At 45.1% G+C, this 23,761-nt stretch overlaps 1 protein-coding gene across 1 annotated transcript in view; it reads right to left on the reverse strand.

Moving 5' to 3' along the window:
* Positions 1-23,761, reverse strand: part of LOC139061341 (uncharacterized) — an 83,883-nt gene that overhangs the window by 23,952 nt on the left and 36,170 nt on the right. Inside the window, exons 3-8 of the mRNA XM_070541254.1 lie at positions 22,371-22,643; positions 15,029-15,251; positions 11,382-11,538; positions 8,476-8,597; positions 3,591-3,735; positions 1,183-1,383 (exon numbers count right to left, since the gene is read on the reverse strand). Coding sequence (XP_070397355.1) covers positions 1,183-1,383; positions 3,591-3,735; positions 8,476-8,597; positions 11,382-11,538; positions 15,029-15,251; positions 22,371-22,643 — 1,121 coding nt within the window. The remainder of the gene's footprint in view (positions 1-1,182; positions 1,384-3,590; positions 3,736-8,475; positions 8,598-11,381; positions 11,539-15,028; positions 15,252-22,370; positions 22,644-23,761) is intronic.

The raw sequence follows: 23,761 nt of genomic DNA on the forward strand, positions 1-23,761 counted from the left end.
CGGCTGCGCTACGTCACTGCGACTCGCGCTTTACGGGGCAGCGTGCGTAATCGACTAAATTGAAGGAATTTGCCAGATGCCAGATATTTTCGGTTTCCATGGCCGTTTCCAAAGTAGAAACACGGAACTAGACTGTAGTGAATCCCCTTCAATGTTACAGTACAAGAACTTGCCTTAAAATTCGTAACAGAGAAGTTAATCATGCAATTGGTTTAATTAGTGAACAAAACGCTTTTCTTTTTCCAAATGATGTCCAAATAAGCAGAAAGTTATTCTTTAGTGACGCGACTGGAGTAAATTTTGTATTTCCTTTATTTTCTTACGAACGTGCTCGAATTAAAAAAAACATATACATACATATTATTCACATTCCCTCCGCTCTATCTCCATGGAGCGAATGCAGGATTCTGCAGTAAGTAAATAATAAATAAACGTGGCTGCTACGTAAAGCGTGTATTGTTATGTGTGTCCCATTGTGGGCCGCCATCGTGCCAAAAGAATTAAAATTTCTAAGGGAAATTACTGATCAATTGTGACAGGTCTAAATTGTCACCTCTCAACGTTCTGCGCTTAAATCTGACACTATTCATGAATTCAAACATGGTTGTATAGATAGATAGATAGATAGATAGATAGATAGATAGATAGATAGATAGATAGATAGATAGATAGATAGATAGATAGATAGATAGATAGATAGATAGATAGATAGATAGATAGATAGATAGATAGATAGATAGATAGATAGATAGATAGATAGATAGATAGATAGATAGATAGATAGATAGATAGATAGATAGATAGATAGATAGATAGATAGATAGATAGATAGATAGATAGATAGATAGATAGATAGATAGATAGATAGATAGATAGATAGATAGATAGATAGATAGATAGATAGATAGATAGATAGATAGATAGATAGATAGATAGATAGATAGATAGATAGATAGATAGATAGATAGATAGATAGATAGATAGATAGATAGATAGATAGATAGATAGATAGATAGATAGATAGATAGATAGATAGATAGATAGATAGATAGATAGGCCACGGCCAGTGAAAACATAAGGTAATGTAGTCAACCGGAATTCGTTTAATGGACACAATACATTCGCGTCCTTCCAAGCACCCAGGAGTCGCACTTCGATGTAATTGCGGGTGCGTACACGTACCTCGGCGATGCCAGCGCGCTGCTTCTTCATTTCCTGCAGGTTGCATGCGTCACCAGGGGCGTAGTTCTTCACCCGCCTCCATGAGTCGGTGTCCACGGGGTACCAGCGGCCGTACAGACCCACGGAAACGGACAGCGCCGCCGTCTTCACGCCCTTGTTCCGCATCTTGTCCAGGTCGCCGGCGTGCCTGATTGCAGTAATCTGCGCATGCGTTGCCGCGGTGTAGAGAGAGGTTGTTGATGTGACGTGATTAGGCGTTATCATTCACGCCCTCGCATTGCTACGCAAAGTCGATGGTGGTCGGTATCGACAAAGCAGTTATAGTAGACTCGTCCCAGTTATTCTCGTGCTCCAAACTTCATTTATATAACACAGTGCGGTATAGGTCCGTGGCGTTGGCGTTGCGCTGCCAAACTTGGGCTCACGGGTTCCATCGTGGCTGCATGGACGCATCCCAACGGGGTTAGAATGCGGTAAGGATAACGATCGTGCTCGGCACATTGGGTGCACATTAAAGAACCCCAGCTGGTCAAGTTTAATCCGCAGTACCCCAGTAAGTCGTGCCTCATTATGATCCCAGGAATGTACTTTTTTTTATTTCTCTCCTCTTTAAAGGTTTTGATTTCTGGCATGCGTCCAACAGCTCCATATAACCACAGCTGCACCGGGCAACACAGAAAACGGGAGAGACGCCACCACCTTTGAGAGGGAAGTATAGAAATCCCATATTCATAAGCCTACAACGGGATGCATCATTATAGAAACATAGTATCGGTACAAACGGGGCATTCATATCAGCAAAATTTTCTTCGCTTTTACAGAGCGCAGCTGGGTCACCTTTGCATAATGCGCTTATTCACGCTAATTATGACATCTTTCTCGGTTGTCACATTATAATGCCAGAGGCTCTGCAAATATCACTTCTTCAATGACGCTTTTAAGCGCATAATAAAAAAAAACTACCGTCGGTGCACGAAGTGAGCCCGCATTTAGCGTGAGCGTACTTTCTCTCATTTCTGCTGTCATTGTTTATCTAATATTTCTCTTATTGTTCATGTTATTGTTCCCCTAAGTATTTCTGTTATTTTTCAGCCCACTTCAATATAGCACAATTACTTCGAATATTAAATGACTGTTTTGTTTCACATCTCATTTAGTAGGATCCGCTGCTGGTGCTTCTTCATCTTCCGACCAAAGCGACGACTTCGGCGTAGGTAAACTAACGTTGTTCTAGACTTCTAGACGGCGCTGCCGTTGCATGTCAGTCCTTCTAAGCTCATCGTTCAGCTGCAAGATCATGAGAAGCACCCGCTCCGTTTAGACTACTTCACAGCAATGGAGCACCGACTGTTCTTTCCACTTGTGGCTATGGTGTTGACCTGCTAAGCACGAGGTCGCGGGATCGAATCCCGGCCACGGCGGCCCGCATTTCGATGGGAGAGGGGAAAGCGAAAACACCAGCGTACTTAGATTTAGGTGCACGTTAAGGAACCCCTGGTGGTCAAAATTTCTAGAGTCCCGCACTACGGCGTTCCTCATAATCGGATCGTGGGTTTGGCACGTAAAACCCTATAATTTCATTTTGAACTTTTCTTTTTCTTTCCAAGCGCCGATGCAGAAGAGACTATGCGTCTCTCCGAGCAGCGAATTGTATCTAGCGCTGAAGCCATGCACTCCTGGCAGTGTTAGGTGAGCCAATGACGTCATCCGCAGCGCCGCTTGCCTGTTCTTATCTAAGCCATCGATCGTCCCCCGTGACAGCTGCGCGGCTCACCTCATTCTTGGCGTTGTGCGAACTTCTATCGCCGAGCTTCGTACACCCGCATCGCAAACCTTCAAGAACGGGGCAATATAGGCTCACGCGTATAACAGTCATAGCGAAGGAGACACTCAGGTGATCACATGAGAATCAATACTGCGTAGCGTGCCAGAACTTGTCATCCTCCTAGTATGAAGCTGCTTCTAAGTTCTATTGTGTAAAAACGTGCTCATATAAAGCATAGTTACTCAATTGAGAAAGCAGGCGCCCGCTAGAACTCTGCAATGTATTGCCTCTAATTGCGCGCCTCTCCCCCCACCCCCCGCAAAAAAAAAGAGAAAAGAAAGAGCAGTCTCAACAACGAAAACATATATCGAGGGCTACGCTTCCGTGTGCCGCATGAGCTGTAAGTCATAGCAGAAGTCACAATAACTTCACGATGTCCCTGCTCAACTCATGCACTACAAAAAGTATAAAGTGAATCGAGGGTAAGCGTAGCATTTATGAATCCGGTTCCTGTTTCTACTACAAAAGCCATGTAGCCATTACGAGAGACTGTTAAGTTATTATTACGCGGATTCTATACTTCAGATATTCTGCCTTTATTCTGACCATACTACAGGGGAATGTGGTATTGAAGCTTTCTCACCAAGTTGAAGAAGTAAATGTTGTTGCTCTTAAGATGCTGTGGTCGTCTCAGTATATTCGCTGGCAAAATTCTGCAGTCCTCAAAATTCCTGTCCTTGTCGTATACGTGCGCTTTCGAGATGAATAGGTCCGGCATAAGCACGGTCCTAAAAAAAAAGAATTGAAACAGTGTGAAAAGCTGCGAAGCATTAGCTGAATCCTTCATTCAATTTCGTTGTCAAGTTCACTTGATGCTCACAATTATCAGCATGTAAAAAAACCTACATCTTCACGTTTGGTTGCAAATTTTGTCAACTACGGTTGAGTGAAGTAACTTTATTTCGGTCCAGAGAAGACGCATGGGAGACCCCGCGCCACCCGGCTAGTCCCACGTAGGGACCGCAAAGCCGAGCTTGACGGCCCGATCGCGGGCACTCTGGACGGCCAGGGTTTGGTCGTTGAGTTCCGGGCTGCCCAAGAACGCAGTCCACCTATCCTCGCTAAGGAGGAGCCGATGGCTTCACACTCCCACAACACATGGTCCAATGCTGCCCTTAGTCCACAGGCAGGGCAGCCCGCACTGGGATATCTTTCAGGGTATATGACATGAAAAACCGCAAGGTTTGGGTACGCACGGGCTTGTAAAAGTCGAAGGGTAACCGCCCGCACCCTGCATAAGGCGAGCTGCGGGAGGGGGAATGCCCGTCTTGACTAGTGTGTGGTGATTACATTAAACGTAAGTAAGGGTTCCCCGCGGGGCAGGGGGACTGCTGAGGCGGCGGCGCGGTCAGTGAGTCCTCGCGCGGCCTCGTGTGCGCCCTCGTTGGGGTTAGAGGGGGAACCCTCAATCGACCCCAAGTGAGCGGGAACCCAGATGAGAGAATGCGGAGAGATACTTTTGACGCTTTGGAGAAGGCGGAGGGCCTGGGGGGAGACCATACCGGTTTGGTAGGCCTTAATGGCTGCCTTGGAATCACAATATATTGCCTCTCTGCGACCATCGAGCACAGCCAGCGCGATTGCAACCTGTTCGGCTACCACGGGCCTCGAAGTGCGTACCGTAGCGCAGCAAGTGAGTGAGTGAGCAGCAAGCGAGCCTTGAATTGGAGTCTACGATGGAGATGGCGTATGCCTCTTGTTTGACATATGCCGCGGTATCCACGAAGCTTGCCTCAATGTGGTTATTGCGGACATGCTCGAGTATAGCTGTAGCCCTGGCCCGACGTCTGCCGACGTTGTTTGCGGGGTGCATATTGCGGGGAAGGGGCGCGATGTGCAGTTGAGACCTGATGTCGCTGGGAATCCGCACGACGTCAGGGCACTGGTCGACAGGATTGAGGCCCATCTCCTACGGTTGAACGTTATGCATTGAAAATAAAGGACGAAGAGGCCACAGCTGACGTATGAACACTTTCATAACCCTGTCACACGGCACGTGTAATATCATTCGCGGCCAATGAGATTACGTCCCGATGCTATTTTTATGCGAAGCATATTACGAGAGCTCAACCCAGCTCCTCAGGCGCGGCGGTGTCGCCTTGAAATCACGTGACACCGTGACGTCACGACAGAGGAGAAGTGGCTTTGGCTCAACTCTTGCAAGACGGGCTGGGTGGGAATCGAACCAGGGTCTCCGGAGTGTGGGACGGAGACGCTACCACTGAGCCACGAGTACGATGCTTCAAAGCGGTACAAAAGCGCCTCTAGTGAATGCGGTGTTGCCTTAGAAACGAGCTGTTTCTAAGGCGTGCGTCTCTTGCTCAGGCGCACATTTCGTTGCCGCGCCGAACGCTGCTTTGCTCGACGCTCACCGCGTACAATGCGGGGCGCGTAGTCGCTGCCCTGTAGCCCATTGTCTTACACCCCTTGGCGGGTCGACGGGAACGCTGTCGCGTTCCACTCTTGAAGGCGAAGCAGTAATGCATGAGTTGTTTCTTCGTCTAGCCGAACCAAATATAGCCAAGCAACAGCAGTTCACCAGGCTAAACAGTGGTTCAACAACTAAAATAAAGGCTAGTATGCTTCGCATCCTGGGCTTAACCTTACCTAAGCCACAGCCATTTTTTATTGCTTCTACTCGGGCATGCTGAATGAGATTCGCAGCTAACGCTATTCACCCATTCAACGAATTTCCCGAAATCATGCATGTGCGACTTATGTAATCTAGAACTACAGGGGCTTGGCAAAAATTTACGAAATCGATAAGCTAAAACGAAATGTAGTCACAGCAAAGGTTGTCATAATTGGTGTTATGAGCTGTAATAATTTTATGACGTACAGCACGATAGTTGAAGTCGTTTGTGTGCAGCCAAATTCTTGTTCCCAGTCTCCAAGTGCACGCTGTATGACCTCCAGCCGGCCATGTTTGCAAACGCTCATTTGTTTTGTTTTCATTTTATTTATTTATTTATTTCCAAATACTGCAGCCCTACCAAGGGCTATTGCAGGAGTGGAGTACAGTAAACATAACAGAAACAAAACCAGTTGAACACCATAGATAATAGAAAAAAACAACAACAAGGGGAAGCAATCTTATCGCACTAGTGCTTCTACAGATTCACGCAGTGTCAATTCACGAACAGAACCGGGTAATGCATTCCAGCACTCGACAACTCTCGGGAAATAACTGTGTTGGAACATGTTAGTACGTGCAAAGAAAGGCTTTAGGTTGAGGGAGTGGCAACGTCTGGTTGGAAGAGCACTGGTATATCTGATGTAATCACCAGCAGATAGTTGACAGCAAGAGTGAATGATTTCTGCTCATTGTTTTCAAAGTGGTGCCGCGTAAAAGCTTATCCGCCCACTACGGAAGCCAACTCTGCAGCTTCCTCAGTGGAGAATGAGAAGAAAAAAAGCGCACTGGACTGACGACGAGAAGCGTACGCTGCTGAAAGCGCGGGAAGACCACCTTTTTGCAGGGCGAATCACAACCTGAAAGCGCGCATGCCGATTGCCAAGTGCCCGTGTGCGCAAGCTGCCGACAGACATTGCCATCAATTGGGAATGCCATTTCGCATACCTGTGTATACAGGGAATGCAAGATTGCAATGAAATTTGGTATGAATGTCATTTACTGTGAATGACATTACACATGCCGTGTGACGGAGGTAGTGTTCAGACTTGCAAACTTCTTTTATGCTGTGTCCAAACATTTTTACCGAAATATCAGCTTCATACCGGCCAACTCAGTCACGACATATTGTAATAAATTGTGCAGCTTAGGCAGAGCCTCAGAATTGATCACCTTTTTAGGAAATAGGAAGTTCGCGCTTACTTTGATTGCAGGAACGAGACGAAAAAAAAACAAACTGCCTACAGCCTATGTCCTCTATTGATTTACGCTTTAAGCGCATTTTTAAGAGACAGATTTCGTCAGTGCAAACAGGGGTCATAATTATTGCTGCCACACAGCTTTTGACGAGACCGTTATGAGATACACAAATTATGACTATCCACACCCCAATGGTTTCTCCTTGTTCGGTGTCTAGTTCACGTGTGCTACCGGATGTCTTTCGTAATTCCGCATTTGGCCCTTGTCAAGTGCTAATGTGGCGTGGTCATCCACGTTTCTCATGAGTATATTGTAGTTTTTTGTCTTGGTTAGTTTGTTCCGATCGCAACATTTGACATTGTCGTCCAGTCTTACATGTAAGTATTACAATGGGGAGTCACGGATGTGCAGTGTTGGTCCCATTTTTTTTTGTTCCCGTGTATGCGAGAGAGCTCAACTCGCAGGAGGGAAATCGCCAAAAGACATGCAGTTTACTCTCATCATATGTCCTAATTATTTCTGATTACAGTGTACGTTCTGCAGAATTTCCGCACACTTTCTGCATCCTGTGACTACAGATGCTTCGTGCAGTATTTGCAGATAAAAAACATGCACCAATTCGTAGCAGGGAGGTGATAGAGGCCGCGTCATATGTATGCAGAATGTGTGTACGTCTTTTGCAGACTCGGTGGCACATTGTCTGTAAATTTTCTGTAGAAAGACCGAAAAGATTTTTGTGATTTCTTTACAAAAATATTTTCTTGCAGACTCGGTGGCACATTGTCTGTAAATTTTCTGTAGAAAGACCGAAAAGATTTTTGTGATTTCTTTACAAAAATATTTTCTAACAATGCCCCATACAAATACCCCAAATGTGGTATTTTACTCTGCCCTGAAAACCGCCTTTGCATGTTCCGGGGTTTTACACACCTTGAAACTCAGAGTAACCGAATCGGCACGGTTTATTATTTTTTATATGCATTCTTGTATATTCAGCTTTGTACCACAAGCTTCATAAATATGTTAAAAACAGGAATAGCGTCACATATATAAAGCTATGAATTAAGATGCTTAATTGAGAATACATGTAAGAGGCCGCAAAGCTAAGCGCAATATCGCAAAATTATGAAGGAGCGAGGAAAGTGAACTGCGCATATTAAGATATAAAAATACTCTAGGTGTGGGAATAAATTTGCAGCGCAGTCTACTAATGCATTCGACGTTGCTGTATTTCTCATCATTATCATAGTGGTTGAGCAATTGCAGTGCCAACTTTTTCATTATTAAGTGCAAAAAAATTCCGTAACCTCGATCTGAAATTCTGCAAATTTTACAGCAACGCCACAGAAGTGTCCCAAGGAGTTGGAACTTTCACGTTCACTTGATTAATATTCCTAGTTTACTTGACAAAAACAAATAATGGGAAAAACTAAATGCTGAAGTCTTAAGGCGTGCACCTGCATCTGACAAAGGGCCACGATGCAGATTAACATTTGAGTGAGGCCCTGGCGCAACTAGAAGTGTGGATATGTGATGAAAAGGCTGCACTGGCTAAAAACATTTTTTGTTCATTCTTGCATTATCTTCGTACACTGACCTAAAGTCTTGTTATATGCAAAAAAGTAAGCTCGCTTACCTGAACGCCTTTGCCACGTTCGAAGCCGAGATTTCATCATAGAACTGACTCCATGCCGACGCCATTACGGTGTAGATCGGGCGCTCAGGGGTCTTCCGGTCTTCCAAGTAACTCATGAGCCGCTGCGAATTATTCATTTTTACGAAAATCAGTCAGCGCTCTTGGACTACCTTTAGTGCTGCCCATAAGTCAGCAGGTGTAACTGAGCAAGTCTATCCGGATTTTTCTATTGCCATTAGCATTCTATGGGAAACTTCACTCAATTTTCGATACGTATATGTATGCTGTCCTTATCAAACGTTATTCAGGCAGTTTTCTACGAAAGAAAGAATAAGAACGTCAAATACTTTGGTGCTGGGAGGAATCGAAACCACGTCATAGAAAATTTTCAAGCGCAGGAATCCGACAACATAGCGCGCTGCGTCACGAATGAGAGACCAGCGAGGAAACTGTTCTTGCGCATACTGGCGAGTCGCGAATCTCGGAGGCATCGCGCGGAGTTCGCGACGGCGTCACCAGATGGCGCACCATGTGCAGGGTAAAGCACCAGAGAGCTAGGAGCTCGGCTGCGATACACGCTTCCTACGCGATGCGTTTCGATGACGGCGACGCTGTGTCGCTGCATTATTCGAATGATAATCAACCGCATTAACATCGGCGCTCATCGTGAGATTGGTTCTGCCAGAATGCTTTTTTTTTCTTTCATGTTAAACGTGGGGTTGCTGCAGATGCTGTATCTTCGCGCTACCCAGCTGACGGGGTTAGCCAAATATGACTCATGTGTGTAATAGCTTTCCTTGCACATTGTTTCTTGTCGCGAGAGGCTAGCCCCAACTCTTTTGGTGGAGAGATAAATACTGCACAAAAATAGGTCCATCATGACGTTCAGGGAATTTAGCGGAAGAGAACTGAGAGTTGCCCTTGTAAATCTGGACAAGGTTGGTCTACAGGTTACTCTAAGAAATTAACTAGATATGGTAGGCATCACCCTGCTACAAGCACGATTATTTATGTTTATACAAAAATCGTGTGCCTTGTTTTCTGCAACAACCAACAAAACGCATTGGGTCACGTCCCAGTAAAGTGTATCGGCGTATATTTAAACCTTAGCTAAATTTAGCTGACGCACTCTGTATAATGTGGCTTCTTATTTGGTGATTATTTCACGCGCCAGCCTTTTAAATGAGCGCCGATAAAGAAAGCCGTGCAAATACCATTGCATAGCACGCCTGTTTAAGTAATGCGTAAAACACTTGTAGGTATTCACAAAATACTTGCGAAAATACCATCCGCGATTGGTCACAGTCGCGGTGGTTGTCCCATTGTCACACTGACTATTGTCGTGAACGATGGTGGCCTAAAATCCGGCCAATCAAGAAATACATTGTAGTGTAAGAAGGGCAGTAGTTATGTAAATAATTATTTTCATTTGTTTATATTTTATGGCTAATGCAGAGGTCTAAATTGTACTCTGACTACTTTTTCACAAGGAATGACTTGTCGTGAGTAGTCTTTGATCGGAAAGGTATCGATAATAACGAAAGGAATATTTACACTACTCTGGTCTCGTTTTATGAATAGCGCCCCAATGACATGTGTCACCAGGAACAGTAAACTTTAAGCGTCAGAACACATAAAAAAGAGCATACAAGCCTGCCTAGTAATCAACGTAGTGTGTGTGATTGCCTGTAAAACTCCCATGTTTCTATGCTTCCAAGTTGATATTCTGATGGGAATGCATGGCAGAAGCAACTGCCCATCGACGCGAAAATTCTAAGCAGCTTATCGCTTTAATCATTTTGCGCTAGAATTACTCCGTCACAACGCACCGTAGATGCAGTATCATCACTGGTGATAGAAGGTCCTTATCGCTGCTCCTCGGTCAAGAAATCGTACAGCGGGAATTTCGCAAATATACAACTGCAAAAGCGCATCGACAGAGCATTATTGCACTATGATTTGTAATCCATGGAATTGCCTGTTCATTTCAATGTAAGGATTTTCATTTTGCCTGCCGTTGCTCTTGAAGCAGTCTTCTTTTAAAAAACTTTTCGTTATAGTTCCACCCTTTGGCCGCACGGTCAAACAGGCTATATTTAAGCGCTAAGAGAGAATAATTTTCAATCACTCAAGCGCAACACACGTACGTAACCACACGGCCATGACCCTATTTGACCATATTTGGCCCTTCCGCCACAGACACCACATTCGTCATAATCAACCACGCTCCAGTCGCATGGTACCAAATGGCAGCAAATGCTGCAAACATTAAGGTATATATGTATATATAGCTATCGTTTGCTACTAGGGGTGCGGAATAGCAATTTGTCAAGAGCGAATTGAATAATTTTCGAATAATGAACAGCCATTATGACATATAATATCGCACGTTCACATCCCGGTATTCTTAAAACTTATCAAGTTGCCATGACACAGTGCCTTATGAAGCATTGTTTATTAAAAGCACAAATAGAGCATGAGACCCAAACAAGTGGTTGCTTCGATGACCACAGCGCGAATGACCGCGGCACAGCTGGTAAAGTATGGCTACCCAAGTCACGCGCAGCCTGCTCCAATATGGAAGTCCACTTGTTCTATGTCTATACTATGCCATTGGCGGAGGGGGGGGGGGACTTGCCGTACTTTTTTCCGATGTTATATTTGTTTGGGCGTAGTTGCCGTTTTGAGATTTTTGAAAAGTATTACAAAAACATTAACAGTTGAGAATACTGACTTTTCGATTCGAAGACCGAATCAAATACGACACTATTTGATTAGTTATTGGGAACTTTCGAATATTCGCACATCCCTATTTGCAACCGTGAAGACAAATCACGCGCTTCCAGTTTACACTTAAGCAAACTTTTTTTTCTCACTTTTGTTTTGCGAAAAGCTCATATACATACCTTTAGTATGTGCAGTGACTCAACCATCCCTCCTTTGTCGAATTGGTAGGTGTTGGTGTTGATGTAGCCGTAATGGAAAATTCTCTTCGTAAACAACTTGTGCAAATGACCTTTCATGGAGGAGTCCTTCGATGCCGCAGCCATGTGGCTACGATTTCTGTTGGATTGAAACCGTTAGAAAAAAATGCACGTGAAAAACGAATTCTTTCACGGGCTTCAACAGGCACAAAGACAACACGCATGCACCTGCTCGGCCGAATTACCCTCATTAAGTAACGACCGGAGAGGGCAGCAGTAATAATTGGATGCAATGACAAATATCAAACGGTATTCGAGCCAAGAGCGTAGAATAACCTACCCAAAGAAATTCAATTCGACACAGAGTGTTTCCTATGCGTTCGAAATATTCACGCTGTAAACAGAACTTCCTGATCTCTGCGATCGGGGCAAAATAGCACCCAGCCAAGTTTCTTCGTTGAAGAGGAAGACAAGACAACGGGGTCAGTGAATCCTCAAAGTGAGGAAGCTATACGTCTTTTAGTGGTAACCTGTAGTGGAGGCGCCTGAAATGGCCTAGTGACCTCCGGTCAATTCTTCCAGCGCTACAGATTTAGATGGGAGGCATTTTAATTTTCGAGATCAGTTGACACTGCTCAGATGGCGTAGTTTATTTCATGTTCCCTTTCTGTTTGTTTGTACATACTGTAGCGCAATGAGGGCTGTAGCAGGCGAGGATTAACAGATGGAAATTGTACACCGTAAAATACGATACAATGATGAGGGTGATGTGCTAAGACCATACATCTTGGATGGCAGATACAAAACTTCGGGATGGGCATGAGAGAATAGAGCCAAGTAAGGAATTCCAGTCTTCTATGCAAGGAAGGAAAAAGCTGAATGTCAACATATTAGTGCGTGCAAAGTAGGCCTCAGGTTTGGGTTGTGGTGTCGTCTCGTCGATGACTTTGCCACGAGGTTAGCATAGTTTTTTAAAAGTGTAACGGAAGAATTGAAGATGATGTGCAAGAAATCTAATAATGCTATGCGGCGACGTCAGTAGACCGAAGTTAAATTCAAGGAACGATGTGCAGAAAAGGGTGGAAAGTCACGATCATAAGGGTGACATATAAATCTTACAGCTTTCTTTCTGAATTGTTCCTAGCACGTTAATCTCACACTGCTTATAAGGATTTCAAACGACAGATGCGTAGTCAATAAGAGGATGGATTAGCGATTTATTTAGTAACAGCTTATTATCTTTTGGATAGTGTACGACGTAGGAGACCACATTTTTAGTGTTTTGTTATAAATTATGCAATCAACGTGATTAGACTATGACATGTTATACGCAAAAATGACACCGAGATATTTTTACTCAGATACTCTACACAAAGCGTGGTTATCTAAGGAGTAATGAAGAAAGAGAAGCTTTTTACAGAAGGACATACGGACGATTTTATCAAATTTAATGCTCATTTGCCAGGTGTTGCACGAAGTGCAAAATCTAGAAAATTACTCCTGGAGGCGGCAGTGATGATTAGAACAGTTAATAATTTCATATTGTCACGTGGTGGTGACGTTCAAGAACACAGTAGCAATACTGTGAAAGACAAAATTAACTTATTGGGCGAACCTGTGCCCACAAAAACACGCTACACTTATAGCACAACGATAGCGGCGAGCACGGTCAGCGAACACAGTCGTCGAATGTTCCAGACTAATCGTTGGGACCCGCGTGCCTTCCACAAAGTTCTACACCATTCGCGTCAGGTGATGAACTCAGATAACATAAGGTTCGGTGACAACAGACAGCGGATAGAAGCATCGATAACTTTCCAGAAACTTCGGATACATGCAGGCGCGTCCCGCGCTGTGCGATAAGATCTGTTAGGCGGTGAAACGTGTCGCCCGATAAATATAAGTGCACGTGTCAATATCAAACACAATCATCAGCGTAAAGACGACTGTCAGAAGAGGTGTTAACAGTCAAATCATTTATGTAGATTAAATAAAGCAGTAGCCCAAGAACGGAGTCTTGGGGCACTCCAGATGTCACATCAACAGCAGTAGACTCGCTCGAGCTGTAAGAGACATACTGAGAGCGAAATCAAAGAAAGCTTGGAATCCAGTGAACTAGCTGCGAATTATTTAGTACAGCGCTGAATTTAGCAAGGAGTTTAGAATGTAATACCCTGTCAAATACTTTAGAGAAGTCTATAAAGATGGCGTCAACCTTGTTGCCAACATTAAAGTTAAGGAAAATGTTATGCGTAAACTGAAATAACTGTGTTTGCGTAGTAAAACCACACCTAAGCCCATGATGAATGTTTGATAGCAGATTCTTTGATTACAGGAAAATCACTATGTGTTTATGAATATGTTTTAATATTTTGCATGACTGCGATGTTATTTAAATCAGTCTGTAGTTCGACAAAAACTGCTTATCTCCTCATTTATAAAGAGTAAGCATTTTAGCTAAATTCCACGAGGAAGGAACAGTGACAGATTATAAAGATTTGTTGAATATATGACCGTCAGGTATCTTGATGACCACAAAGAGTAGCGAACCAAGAATGCATTCTGTATCTCGTCCGGAGCGGTGCATTTCTTGGTATCCAACTTTAACACCAGGTTAAAAATGCCTTCATTGTTTAAGTCAATGTCACTGATTGCTTCAGAGCAAACTATAGTGGTGAGAAAAGGAATGAAGTTGTTATTGGGTAAAAATACAGTCGGAAAATACTTCTCTCGTACTAGGCGGTATCATAGCGTAGTTTCAATTTATTTTGACTCTTCTGCAATTTCTAACTTCTGAGCTGCGGACAGATGGCGCATAAGCCAAAAAACATTGAATTTCATCTTTCATCCTTGCAACATGCAACATTTGTGTTTACCATCGTTCACGCGGGCTTGCACGGACACCATGTGCTTTTCCATTTGTGTATTTATTATTTATCACAGCAGAGCGCTCCAGCCCTGCAACTGATACACGTCGCCCCCGAGCGCAGAAACTTTCCTTCTTTTTGAGGTATTGCTCCCGGCTCCTCCTTTCCTTTTTCCTCGAACATCGTTTTCACCGGATCTATTGTCAGGCTCACTTGCCTCCCACAACAGCAGTACGTGTAGGCTTACCTTATCGGTTTTATTTCATCAATAAATAAGAGCGCAACAATGCTGTTTCTCTCTGCTGTTTGACTGGTCGTGTCCTGAGCTCAGAACGCAAAGGCTTAGAAATCGACGAAGTTGGGCCCCACTTAAAAATACAACAAAGGAAAAGCAGATGTCAGCCTTTAATCAGAATTGGTTCTCTAGACTGTGCTGTGCTATGCCTGACTTACAGCAGAGTCCACGTGTAAATCTTATCGCTTGGATCTAGCGTCTGCGATCGCATTTATTCGTCTTCGTCTAGCTGTCGCCCTGACGGGTCATGAACGTATTCCCACTCGCCCTATTCCCACTACTTGTCCCTACTCTGCTTGCCTAGCTTAGCGTTGTCTACTTGTGTCCTCGCCTACCTTCCATTTCTCTACGGAGTTTTTTATCGTTTTTCAGTCTGCTTACTCTCTTCCTGAATATGTGAGGCCGTTGAACTGGCCCTTAACAAAAAAAAGGGGGGGCAGGTCGTCGCTCCCCAAGGCCAGGCTCACGCGTAATCGAAGGCGACGCCGTACTCGGTCTTCGTGTGCCGCGCCGCGGTGTTGATGAAGTGCTGCACTTCGGACGGGTACGGCCCGCCAAAGTCCTTGGCACGCGAGGCGGGCATCTGCTCCAGGAAGGTGTAGTCGCACACGCCGTCCTCTGGGAACCGAGAACTCGCCTTGATATCCGGCCCATACGTGCACGCCAGCGAGTACGGTGGGATGGGCCGCTCTGTACGCGCCAAGGCACGAGTAGAGCAAGCACAAAGATGGAGGGCACATCACGTAGCATCAACGGGAATGCTCTAAGGAGCACTACAACGATTTATAGGAAACTATTGTCCTGGGCAATAACTACATGCAATGTGCTTTTGATTGGAGTCATCGGTAATGAGATGGTATTGGATGCACGCCCTTCCGCACTTTGCGGTCGAAGCGCTGCCGACGTGAGGCGATGCTCGCGATGGGCCGATGAAAACTTAGATTTTTTTTATGTCGCTAAAAGGAGTACGCGAAGTACTGTTTCCATTTCCAGCCAATGTTCCTAATATTGACGAATGAAAATGGATTAGTGACTAACTTAAAACGTAAACTTCCTAAGGAAAGTCCACAATCGGTGATGACGGCAATTAAGCCGGGACAAACGTGCCGGATCCGTAAGCACTTTCAGGCCTCAACAAATACTGACTTGCAGGAGAACAGCCGGCAGTAAAGTGCTGTTTTCCGACATCTGTTTTCAATGACACAAAATATATTTATTAATTCACCAAAATATACCTAATACCAGTGCTTTTCTTAAACGTACAAAACCTTACGTTCTCCCTATGCGCCTTCAATGTAAACACAGATCCTGTCAGCTAGTCAACTCTAATAGGTAAGGTAATTCATGCCTACATTTTTGTTTTTCTCCATTCGGTCATTGCACGTTCAAACAACAGGTCTCAAGACACGGTTTACTTTGAGAGGACGTGTAGGTTGTGTGCCGCGCACACGTGAATGTTCAGTTCCGGTGTTGATGACGACATTTTTTAAAAAAAATAAACTGTCCATAGTGTTTAAGTACACCCATATTGTATAGAATGTATGATGTAGGCTGTATGCGTGTACTCTTTGTAACACCGCTTCTCTTTTGTTACCAGCTCTCTGCTGTACTGCTGCAGACTGCTCCTTTTGTTACGGGGGCAGAGACCTCGTCAGGCAATCGTGCCTTTAGTTTCTGCCACCCGCAGGATGATGTGATTTTCCTGCAAATAAAAACTGACTGACTGACTGACTGATTGTGTAAATACTAGGCTGGCTTCGCGCATTAACAATTTATACAAGCGTTTCCCGGCCCACGAACAATGACACATTCGCTAGTTTTTTCAAAGCACCAAGCACGCCCTTGGAGCACTTGGGAGGCGGTTTCCTCGCCTAGTTGCGAGAGCGACGGAGACATTTCCAGTCACGTGGTCCCTCCGATTGCTCAGGGAGCAGTTGAACGTACGGCTAAGGCCAGGCTTTCTCCAGCTTCATTGTGGAGAGACAGCATTGGCGACAAAACATTCGGAGTGCCGGTATAGGAACCAAACTACAGCAAGGGCCGAGTACATTAACGGGCCGAAAGGAGCTCATTTATTTTTAAGTTGTAGAAAGATGTGATATATGTGAAAGATGCAAAGTCTTCGAAATAGCCGGTGTTTCAGCTAACGCTCTCCTTCTTTTTTTTAAATTGCATGTGGCAGATTGCACAATTGTAGTGCATGAGCTGTTCTGCTCGAAGAGATGGACATTATTTGAAGAAAAAATTGCAATGCAAGATCGCCTATTTAACAAAAAATTCAATAATCACATTTTCAGCTACTCACCTCATGGAACATATTGCAATTTAGAAATTCAAGCCGGGGAGGCGGATCCGCTTGGAATGAATTCGCAGGATGACAACTGTTTAGAGATATTTCCCAAACGATGCGCTCAAATGCATTGGCGTTCGAGTTACTTTTGTGGTTCCATGCATAAAACGACGTTTTGGTAAGAAAGTAAGGGGAACGACAGGACATTTTCACAGCCATTTTGACAGCGCATGTCTGGTAAATGGTGTAATCTACAAATTTATTTTCAAGTCGATATGCCTTGCACTCTCGGTGGCTAGGATTTGTAAATTTCGATATACTCCGCAAGGTAATTAGTTAAAAACATAATTTGTTTTTGTTGATTAGTCGATTATGTCATTCATTTTTTTGTGCAAGTAATGTCCGCCTCTTCGAGTAGGCCAACTCATAGACTATAATTGTGCCATCTGCCAGAGGCAAGTTCTAAAATAAAAATTCGTGGGGTTTCACGTGCCAAAACCACTTTTTGATTATGAGGCACGCCGTAGGGGAGGACTCCGGAAATTTCGACCACCTGGAATTTTTTAACGTGCACATAAATCTAAGTACACGTGTGTTTTCGCCCCCATCGAAGTGCGGCCGCCGTGGCCGGGATTCCAACCCGCGAACTCGTGCTCAGCAGCCTAACACCATAGCCATTGAGTAACCACGGCGGGTTAAAATAAAAATTAAAATCGAAAGTGTTCATTGAAACATCTTGCATGTGTGTGAGGCGTGTCGCATGGTTTACATATATGTAATGCGTTAGTATTAGGAGTGTCAAAGGGAAACAGCAATGTCTGTTAAATTTGGGAAGGCGGCATGAGAGCTGGAGAGGGGATGGGACAGCTTGGAAGAGTGCGCATATATATATATATATATATATATATATATATATATATATATATATATATATATAATGATCTTCCAGTGCCGATCTTCCACTCTGAATGGCTCGACCTTATAATCCTACAACGCGCGAATTATAGCCAATGAAATCCCCTGAGGCAGAACTTGCGCGGTTAGCGCGAAATTGACAAGGGGAAGGCAGGTGCGGTTGCCAGTAATTGTCAGCACAGTGTGCGGCACGGTAACGTCACGTGTAACTGCTGGAATTGGTGCGACCACGTAATTACCGTCAGGTACAGCTGGTCAGTACAACAAGTCGACGTGTGTCAGAGTGGGGCGGTAGGCGAATAAAATCCATGCAGCTCAAACAGCTTGGAGGCGGGTCCACAGGGTCGGCAAGAAGAGGCAAGTCAAGGCAAAGTGAGCAGGCCGAACAGTCAATCAGGGCAGAATGATTGGCAAGAAAATCCAGACCGAGAATGAGTTCGTGAGGGCAATGCTCGATGACGGTGAAGAGAACGACGGTGTGTCTGTCAGCAATGGTGAGTCGGGCAGAGCACATGCCAACAATAGCGGCAGTCCCTCCGTCTGCGACTTGTACAACTCGGCTCGGGGCGCGCGTCAGAACTTTCTTGAGCCGACGGCGAAGAGCAGCACTCATAATGGACACATGCGCCCCGGTGTCAATCAACGCGCACACAGGAACATTGTCGACGAGAACGTCCAAAAGGTTCTTGTTCGAGGGTAAGCAGAAGCGAGGATTTCGTGCCAATGTCGTCATTGCAGCTTCACCCACAGAAGCTGCACTGTCTAGATATCCGGTCGAGGGCGCGGCGAGTAGGTCGGAGAAAGAGCACGGCGCAACGGGGGCGAACGAGATTGACGACGGGAGGGAGAAGGCGAGCGGGAGTAATGGGGTCGTGTCAAAGGGATCGCAGGGTCAGATGATGGAGCGGGCATAGAAGGGGCGAAGGAAAATGATGCGCTAGGGGGACGAGGGTGCTAATCAGAAGAATAGCGCGTCGGAGAAGTCCAGCGGCTGCTGCAGTGGCGAGCGACATGTCCAGTGCGTCGGCAGTTAAAACAGATCAGCTTGTCGTCCACGGTTCACCATTCGGAGGGGTTGCGCTGTCCGTAAGAGGAGTAAGAACAACGCGGTGGGGACGTGCGTGGAGAAAGAGGTTCCGAGCGTTTGGAACCAATGGATTGCAGGCCGACGTTGGACAACTCTTGACGGACGACGACCTGGATCAAGGAGATTGTCACCGGAGAATGATCAGGTGACGGGAATGAAGGGGCCGCCGGTTGTGCCGCTTCGACCTCACGACGAATGATGCGGGCCAAGTTGTCACATCGCGATTGCTGGTGGAAGAGGTCGTCACAGCATGACGTAGCAGCTGTGTTGGGAAGTCGGGTGATGTGCTGGGACACCCGGCGGCTTTTAGCATGCTCGAGACGGCGGCACTCCTTGAGGATGGTATCGATGCTGGTGACGTTCGTAAACACCAGCAAATTGAAGGCGTCGTCAGCGATGCCTTTGAGGACGTGATTAACCTTATCGTCCTCAGACATGGTCGAGTCAGCCTTGGCACAAAGGGCCAAGACGTCGGGAATGTACGACACGTAGGACTCGGTCGACGTCTGTACACGTCGGGCAAGAGCTTTCTTGGCATTGGCTTGGCGACCGAATTGATTGCCAAAAAGGTCGCGGAGCTTCTCTTCGAAGAGATTCCAGCTCGAGATCTCGTCTTCGTCAGTCTGGAACCATGCAAGTGGAGCTCCGTCGAGGTAGAAAAGAACGTTCGCGAGCATAATAGCCGGATACCAACTGTGACTGGTGCTGACACGTTCGTATAGGCGTAGGCAGTCGTCAATATCAGGACTGCCAACTTCGTTGAAAACACCAGGATCCCGAGAGGGGAAAACGGCGAAGTAGGTCGGGGCTGCAGGCGGAGACGGTTGCGTTGATGAAGTGCCGCCAGCAGAAGCCGAAGTTGCACTGTCGCCGTTGCGACCGCTGCGAAGCTCCATGATGGGTACGGGGAACGTCCACCTCCACCAAATTAATGTTATGTGCTATGCTATATATGCTATATACAATGCTATATACAATTTATCTACAGCGAGGTCTGCGGCACCAAAGAAAATATACACCACCTGCTTTGCCAATGTCTACGACATGCCCCAGAAAGACAAGAACTTGCTAACGCTCTCCAAAAACAGGAAAATCGGCCGCTTTCTGTGCAGGTGCTGCTGGAACACCACCCCCGTCGCTCGTCGTCCCATAAAGCGGTGAAGGCGCTTTTGTGCTTCTTGAGGACGACGGACTTGTGTGAATGTCTGTGACTATTAGTGCAATTTCTATTAGACCACACGCGTGAGCGAGCTCACCGCTAATGTCCTTCTTTCCTTCCCTCCTCTCTCTCCCTCTCATCTTTGTTTTCCCCTTTCCCATTCCCCCGGAGTAGGGTAGCCAACCGAACGTTATTATGGTTAACCTCTCTGCCTTCTGCTTTTGTCTTTCCTCCCTCCCCTACGTGTTTAGATGTGCTTGTATCGGCGTGAATAGGTTTAAAGGCCGTTTCTTTCGTGGCTGTAGCACAGTCTGCTGCCCTACGATGTTCGACGGTTTTGAAAAGCATTTAGCATTACGCTGTCGTCTTTGCGCTGCAGTAAGACAGGTTGTCGAAATTTCCGAAGTCCTCCACTACGGCGTGCCTCATAAACAGAAAGTGGTTTGGGCACGTAAAACCCCATAATTTTTTTTCTTAAACATCAGTGAACGCCCGTGTCGAGCGCGCGATGTGTGATTGTCGCACCCTGCGCTCGCCACAATCATAGCACTTTTATTATGGCGTCGTTTTTCAAGAACATCACAAAAGAATGGTACGTTGGTTTAATTAAGTGAAGTCGCTGCAGCGAGACGTGAATACCGTGCTAAAAAAGTCACTCGTCACGATTTGTCGTTCGCTCCGCAAACTCTGTGTTGCCACGAAACATGAACGGAGTGGTTTGAACATCACTCAAAGCAGTAGAATAAAAAAGAGCCTTAAGCGTGCATTCATGTCATACCGCGTCATACACTTCATTAGCTTGATGCAAGACAAGGGCCGCTATTAGCTGAAGTAAAACTAGCGAACGATATTAGCTCAAAGAGTAATTGCAACTCTGTCAAATCGCTGTCGTGCGCGAAACAGTGCAAGTACGATAAAAATAATCTCGTCTGAAGGGACCTGATGAGCCTATACTAACGTACTGTCACAGTGGCCTAGCTTGCCTAATTGAACTCATTAACTGTTTGCATTTCACAGCGAATAAAAAAAAGGAATATAAGCTGTAGAACGCGCATCAGTTGGTGGTGTAGAGCGCGCATTAACTTGCTACTTTACCTTTGTTTCACAGCAATGCACACTCTTTTTTTATACAGTGCAAGATTGTCACAGAATGCACTATTAATAACTGACGCAACTGTATTAACAGACTAGGCGGAATCCAAGCTGAACATACACAAAAAGCCCCGAGAAAGTGCCAAAACAAAGACTGCGTTGTTGAGTGCCAGTCCCCCTTTGAACGAGAGTACGCGCTTGTTTCGCGTAAATGAAAATGCTGTGCGGATTTCGTGCAAAAAAAAAATGTGGTGCTGGAGGGCAATATGGGACCAGCACAGTACAGTCAGCGGGTTTCATTACCTGAAAATCGGGCCGAATTGTTCACAGTGGAATGCCCACGCCCACACGTCAATGCGCGCCGTCGAAGGCCTATGCACACTAACGCGGCGACGGTAGTGCCACCTATAGTTCGATATCGCGGTAAATATTTGATATTCTGGTGCTTTGTTAGAGTTCTCTCCTTGTATAATGCTACGGGGTCGCATTCCCACTGACGAAGAGCCGCGCAGGAAGAAGACGAAGATGACGATTGGAAGCTAGCGCGGGCTGTTGCCTCTTGGTCAACTGCGGCGTATTGCCTTGTAAATATACTGGTAAATAGCTTTTTCGTCGGTGTCTTCCTACGTAACAATATTTTCCATTGAATTGTACTAGCACACTCCATCCCCCACCCTCATTCGGGAGTTACGTGACCTGTATTATAAGTTTATATATATATATATATATATATATATATATATATATATATATATATATATATATATATATATATATATATATATATATATGGTAACGACAGCACAGTTGTTGCGAAGCTAATCTTCCCAGGTGCGCGATCTCAGCTAGTCACAACAACGTGGTTTTTGTCGCCGCCGATTCAGCAAGAGCTATCGTTACAGTCAGTATGATCATGCAAAGGATATCGAAATACCCGAAATTTAGCATATCGCTGACGAATGTTCAATCATTAAATATTTCCACACTTTATTGTTAACTCCCATATTCATTAAGGAATCCGTCATGATCGATATATATATAGAGCAACGACAACATGTATGCTTCGTCTTGCCTTTAAGTAACGTTCAATAATTTTTGTGCGTGCGTGAACCGCTATTTTTAAACTGCCCTTAATAGGATTGTGAGTCAGATACTCATCCTGATTAAGAAAAACAAATGGCGGATGCGCTTTATTTCTTTTCCACTGGTTGTGGTTCTTATGAATTTCACGAAAGTCAACGTAAAACAGAATCACCCTAAGCTTACGCGTCGTTGTCGTTGTCGTCCTCTTTGTTGTCGTCCTCTTTGTTGTCGTCCTCTTTGTTGTCGTCCTCTTTGTTGTCTTCCTTGTTGTCGTCTTCCTTGTTGTCGTCTTCCTTGTTGTCGGCTTCCTTGTTGTCGTCTTCCTTGTTGTCGTCTTCCTTGTTGTCGTCGCCTTTGTTGTCGTCGCCTTTGTTGTCGTTGCCTTCGTTGTCGTCTTCCTTGTTGTCGTCTTCTTTGTTGTCGTTGCCTTTGTTGCTGTGGTGGTCGTCGTTGTCGCTGCGTGAGAAAAAGATTTAGTGCACGTTTGTTTAATTATAAAACATTTCTGTAAAATAAACTAAGGTTTTGAAATGATTCCTAATTTTAAGTGCGCTGTATGCAAACACCATCACAACACAAACTCAATGAGTTGTTTTATTTCTCACATACAGTCTTTTTTTCATTCTCCTCCCGACTTAGGCATGCTTTATGTAGGTGATTTATACGGGGCGCCTTTAATTTTTGCTGCGTGTTTTGTTTCTTTCACTACTGTACTTTCATTATTTTGCAGGTTAGCAATCCGGAGGAAAAAAAAACACAACTACCCAAATCGCTAACATTTAAGCTTTAAGCACGAGCGCATATGTTAAAACAATGCATATAATTTTTCTCGATTTCCAAGCTTCTTATCCTGCCGCAGATGCATTAGTCGTCGCCTTTTAAGCAAACTTATAGACGTCTTACCGTGTTTCTTCTTTTTAATAGCTTTACCGTAGAGACCACCCGTACAAAAATGAGTGTTGATTAACCATTGATATATTGTTGGGGAATTGTTGAAACAACTGATTTCAACAAATTTTCAAGAGCAATTGAGTTCACTCAACCCTTGCACAACAATATTACCGTTGAGTGCTCTCAATAAACAATTTATTGGGTAATTTGTGTTGATTTTTCTAGTTGTTCTTTTGTTGTGTAGCAGTTGAGTCCAGTATACAATAATTAGAACTCGCATATGAACACATTCCAAACATGTTTTGCGATGCGTTCCAACCTCATTCCTGTCACTTTGCGGCAGGTAGGTTCTTCTTTCGCCTCGCTTTCATTAAAACAAAATTATGTGTGACCGATGGGGTGGAATCGAACGTCGGCCGTCGAGCCCGGTACTCTAACCAATAGGCCACGAGCGCGCGCATACTCCTCTCATTCGAAAGCCAGTGAGCTCTGAAATGCTTGGCGTGTGCGCCGCGTGCCACTTCCTGGTGCTGTCGCTACAGCTGGCGCTTTGAAGCGCCTATCTCCGGGACCGCCCCACTTTCGTAGCCATTTTCGCTACGTAAAAGCTGCAACGTTAGACTAGATTCATGACCGCCCAAGTTCATAACGATTTATTCCTTCGCCGGTGTACAAATGCCATC

Source organism: Dermacentor albipictus, chromosome 6 (assembly GCF_038994185.2).
Source record: "Dermacentor albipictus isolate Rhodes 1998 colony chromosome 6, USDA_Dalb.pri_finalv2, whole genome shotgun sequence".
NCBI classification, from domain to species: Eukaryota; Metazoa; Arthropoda; class Arachnida; order Ixodida; family Ixodidae; genus Dermacentor; species Dermacentor albipictus.